The 4,544-nt window shown below is 46.9% G+C and overlaps 2 protein-coding genes across 2 annotated transcripts; one reads left to right on the top strand and one right to left on the bottom strand.

The window, feature by feature from the left end:
• Positions 1 to 42: 42 nt before the first annotated feature.
• Positions 43 to 937, bottom strand: LOC120897797 (protein NDUFAF4 homolog). Its single transcript, XM_040302904.1, has 3 exons — positions 697 to 937; positions 523 to 614; positions 43 to 423 (listed from the first exon to the last, which is right to left on the bottom strand). The coding sequence occupies exons 1-3, from the start codon at positions 839 to 841 to the stop codon at positions 88 to 90; spliced, it is 573 nt and encodes a 190-aa protein (XP_040158838.1). The 5' UTR covers positions 842 to 937; the 3' UTR covers positions 43 to 87.
• A 143-nt stretch (positions 938 to 1,080) lies between these two features.
• LOC120897795 (WD repeat-containing protein 61) lies at positions 1,081 to 2,466 on the top strand. The gene is made up of 4 exons (XM_040302898.1): positions 1,081 to 1,222; positions 1,290 to 1,599; positions 1,669 to 1,907; positions 1,965 to 2,466. Exons 1-4 carry the CDS (start codon positions 1,220 to 1,222, stop codon positions 2,421 to 2,423), a joined length of 1,011 nt encoding a protein of 336 aa, XP_040158832.1. The 5' UTR covers positions 1,081 to 1,219; the 3' UTR covers positions 2,424 to 2,466.
• The last annotated feature ends 2,078 nt before the right edge of the window (positions 2,467 to 4,544 follow it).

A 4,544-nucleotide genomic window follows, 5' to 3' on the forward strand; every position in this document is an offset into this window, starting at 1 on the left:
CATTTTCGGAGTGCCAGCGCAAGCAAGAAAGGTTACCGATTGTACTATTGTTTGTTTGTTGTTCGCGATTTATTTCTATTTTTCCCCCTATTCGATCTGTTTTGCGCCTTCTGCCGCCCGCGTTAGTACCCTACGCCGTTCGAGGTTTTTGTCGGGTAAATGCACTTCGAACGATTTGAAGTGATCGAGTATGTTTTTGACTAGTGGTTCCTTCATGTTGTAATACTCCGCTATCTTTGCCGAGGTCCACTGCTGCGGATCGGTCTGATGGTTGCCGATAAACTGTACCGCTTGCCGCAGCGTGCAACGGCCCTTCGTGACGGTGCGCGGTTCGAGATGGCCAAACTCGTACTCTTCCACGGTGGTACGGTTTATGGGAAGAGGTTTATCAGGGTCCTGCGTTTGAGCAGCCTTGGGATCGATCTGAAAATGTAACGGAAGAAAGAACACACACGTGTGTGTGTTGTAATAAAAACCGATAATCACATGAACGACGGAGGGAGGGAGCCTCTGCCACCGTACCATCACATCCTTTGAGGTAACGTAGACTTGGCGCAAGTTTTCATCCAACTGAACATTCTTACGACTCTGCTCTTCGACAATCTCTGGGTGATCTGTGCAGGATAGGAGAAGAAACCAATTAGCACCGGGGATATGCAAAGAAGGTCACGGACACACTCGCACACGGTTCCTTACCCTTGAGCACACGCTCCAAATCTCGCAGATTGGATTCAAACTTTGGAGCCGGTTTGGGTTTTGCTTGCGATATCACTTTCTGTGCCCGGTTTTCCACATTGAATCGTTGCACCTGCCGTCCAACGACGGACATTGCTTTACCCATTTTAAGTGCAGAGCTTACAGCACATCCAAATTTTGTGTTTAATATCAGCAGATTGCGTAAATATACCCGGTTTGACAAATGGTGCAGCGAGAAAATGTGATTTGACGTTTCAGCCGGCGGATGGTTTGTTTACGTTGTTGGTTTGAACCAATTTTTACTCATTAAACCGTTTAATTGTACAAAGAAATGTTAAATAACGTGAAGATTATTTCAAAAGAGCTGAAACTATTGTATTTTAGGGTATTTTTCATGCATAAAATCGTGATGATAGAGTTCGATGCAGTTTGACAATCACATTACCGATTGACATAACGTTTTCACCGGGCAGCTGTCATAGCACAATAACAAAACAAAGCACGAATTTAGCCGGCGCGAAACATGGTAAGCTCCATTTAGCTGATTTTACGGGATTTTCTCTGTTTAAACACCTTTCTGTCGAATATTTCAGTATTCTCTACTACACAAAGAGGAGGCGGCACACGAGGAAAGCATTTGGTCTTGCGCCTGGGGCCGAATAAAAGTGCGCCCGGAAGGTGCGGAAGACGAAAACGATGACAACTCACGGGATTCCACGGCCAGCAAAAAGGACGCCAGTGGCTCGCAGGCTGAGTACAGAGATTTCATCGTTACCGGTGGTGTCGATGATACGGTGAAGATTTGGGACGTGTTGCCGGATCGGAGCAAATTTAAGCTCCGCAACACCTTCACCGGACATTCGCTCGGTGTGGTGTCGGTGGATGTCAGCACCAGTGGGGAAGGTAAGCTGCGCAGAGGTAGAATTTGGAATGGTTACAGGATGATATGATAAAACATGATTTCATTTGTAGTTATCGCGAGCAGTTCGCTCGATTCAAGCCTGTGCATATGGAAAGCGGAAACGGGACAGCTGATGAATCAAATTTCGGTCGGACCGGTCGATTTGTGGACGGTGGCGTTTTCACCATGCGATAAGTACATCATTTCCGGTTCGCACGAGGGAAAGATTTCGCTCTACAGTGTAGAGACGGGCAAGGCGGAACAGGTGTTGGATCCACAGAACGGCAAATTTACGCTCAGCATTGCATATGTAAGTATTTGAGGAAAGGGACGATAATAGCAAAGTTTCATGTAATACCCATTTCAGAGCCCCGATGGCAAGTACATTGCGAGCGGTGCTATCGATGGCATTATCAACATTTTCGATGTGGCAGCGGGCAAGGTGGCCCAAACGCTCGAAGGCCACGCCATGTCGGTGCGCAGTCTGTGCTTCTCGCCCGACTCACAAATGCTGCTGACCGCTTCGGACGATGGGCACATGAAGCTGTACGATGTGGCACACTCCGACGTGGTGGGCACACTGTCCGGCCATGCGTCCTGGGTGCTGTCGGTATCGTTCTCGGGAGATGGGAAAAATTTCGCCTCCTCTTCCAGCGACAAGACGGTCAAAATCTGGAACGTTGCCGAACGCCAGTGTCTGCACACGTTTACCGAGCACGCGGATCAGGTGTGGGGCGTACGGTACAGCCCGGACAGTGCGAACGTCATCTCGGTGTCGGAAGATAAGTGTATAAACATGTACGACTGTCCACCGAACGTTGTGTGAGATTAATAAAATTCTTTCCATTTCACGCATTTTTCACCAACAAGAATTGGTTTCGAGTTCGTTTGTTTCACGTCCTATTGGAATTGGATAAATTAAATTGAATTCTTATAGAAAAATGGGATGAAACTGAGAATCGGTAGGAATTGGCACAACTTGGCATAATTTGACATGGGTACAACAGCAACACGTACGTGACATCCATTTTTATACTGGAATATTTTGGTCACTAGCTGGAAAGAATAACAATACTAGTGAAATTCTGTTAAAAATATACCCAAACGTAACCGTAAAGACAATCATTTGATTGCAGAAAAGGATAAAAAATGTCAAATTGTACAAATTCACCCAATTCATAGATAAGTTTGTGCATAAACCGCTTACACCTCTTCATAACCACAGCGAGGACGACACCTGGAATGGTTGTCAAAATGGATCGTTTTGTACTGACCTACACGGAAACCGCCTCCGTGAATTGGTTTCCATGTGGGGCTATATTTGTAACAACCATTCAATATTAAAGACTACATTAGGCCGGACGCTACCGCTCATACATAAATCAATCTTGTTCGCACTTCATTAATATCCTCCCATGCCCGTCACATGCCAATGGGAAGTGTGGAAAACGAAAGCGATCCTTTTCCTCCTGCCCTTTCGTAGGGCCTCTTCCTCACCCCCCCCCCCCCCCTTCCAAAAGTGGCAATTTTCCGTCCATTTCGACAAACAAAAACCTCTGATGGGTCGAATTTTCTCATGCATTTCTATGCTACTGTGGAAGAGAGAGAGGGAGGGAAAAAATCCCAACAGTTGGCCAATCCTACATTGCAAGGGGGAGAAAAAAAGGTTCGAAGGATATCGTCAAACTAAAACTTCTCGCCCCAATGCCCCGAGGGTGTACTACCGGTGGGTCTGTCGAATCCCATCTCGAAATCATTCGCGACCAGCCGGAAGACCGGACGACCAAATGGGGTGGGAGCTTGAGGCGTGTAATGTTTGTCTCCGCAATGGAATTACACTTCATAGGCCACTGATTTCTTCCCTTCGAGACCATTTCACATCTGAGCACCCTCCCTCTGCGGTGGACAAAAAGTTCAGTGACACCCAAAAATCCCAAAGACGGGGAAAGGGACTCTGAGCGAAGCCCAAACCAAAAAGCCCGAAGAAAAAAAGGGAAGGTCAGCACAAGTATGTGCTAATATTATGCAGCTCGTTTCCGGTGTCGTCAAGCGTTCACCAATGGGAAGGTGAAGGAGAGGAAGTCAGTAATGATGTAAACTTGTGCAGAAGGTCGCGGAAAGTACAAAACGGCAAGAAACCTATCGGCCGGAGGGGTTGCAGGAGGTCAGAGTACGGATATAGTTAAGTTGAAGTGATACGCTACATCGTACGACGGAACGACCACATGGAGGGGTGGGGGGTATGGCCAGGAATTAACGAACGGATGAAAAAAAATATGAAAAAGTTCACCGTAGTAAACATAATCGCATAATGCACGACCATTTTGTTACGGCTATTGATTGAGCAGTATAAAAAACATCCAAAATTTCAATTCAATTGTAAGACATTCTATTGCTTCTCAACATCAAATCTTGCCTCTCAAAAGCGTAACAACCACCATGTGCTTTTTCTCTTTTGCGCAACCCTAATGCAGATACTGTGCGTATGCCCGCATGGCGACTTACACGCACACTACGTTACCATGGCAGCTTAGATGCATTCCATGTGTGCTGCAGTTACAGGCTTTGTTTTTGTTTACAGTCGCACATGATGTACGGCCGACTGCCACACCACTACGCCACAAACGGAGTCCAGCCGACCGACCGATGACTAATTCCCTCCTAGTTCAAGACCGAGTCCCCCACAACCTCCGTCGGTCGATGCGATTCGCAATTCAAAGCTGCAACGGTTAATTGCGTAGTACATGAGTCTGTGTGCGTTTGGTTGGTCGTGGTGGAATGCTTCTGGTTAGGCCCTTCCGAAAACGGTCCACTTTTTATGCTCATTTGGAAGGGTTTTCTTTGTTTTCTAACCACCCCCCCCTCTGTCCGTCCGGTGTGTCGCATCGGTTCCGATTTCGATCGGTATTGGCGGAGGCTGAGCTGAGCTCATAAATATTCTAAGCCA

Source organism: Anopheles arabiensis, chromosome 2 (assembly GCF_016920715.1).
Source record: "Anopheles arabiensis isolate DONGOLA chromosome 2, AaraD3, whole genome shotgun sequence".
NCBI classification, from domain to species: domain Eukaryota; kingdom Metazoa; phylum Arthropoda; class Insecta; order Diptera; family Culicidae; genus Anopheles; species Anopheles arabiensis.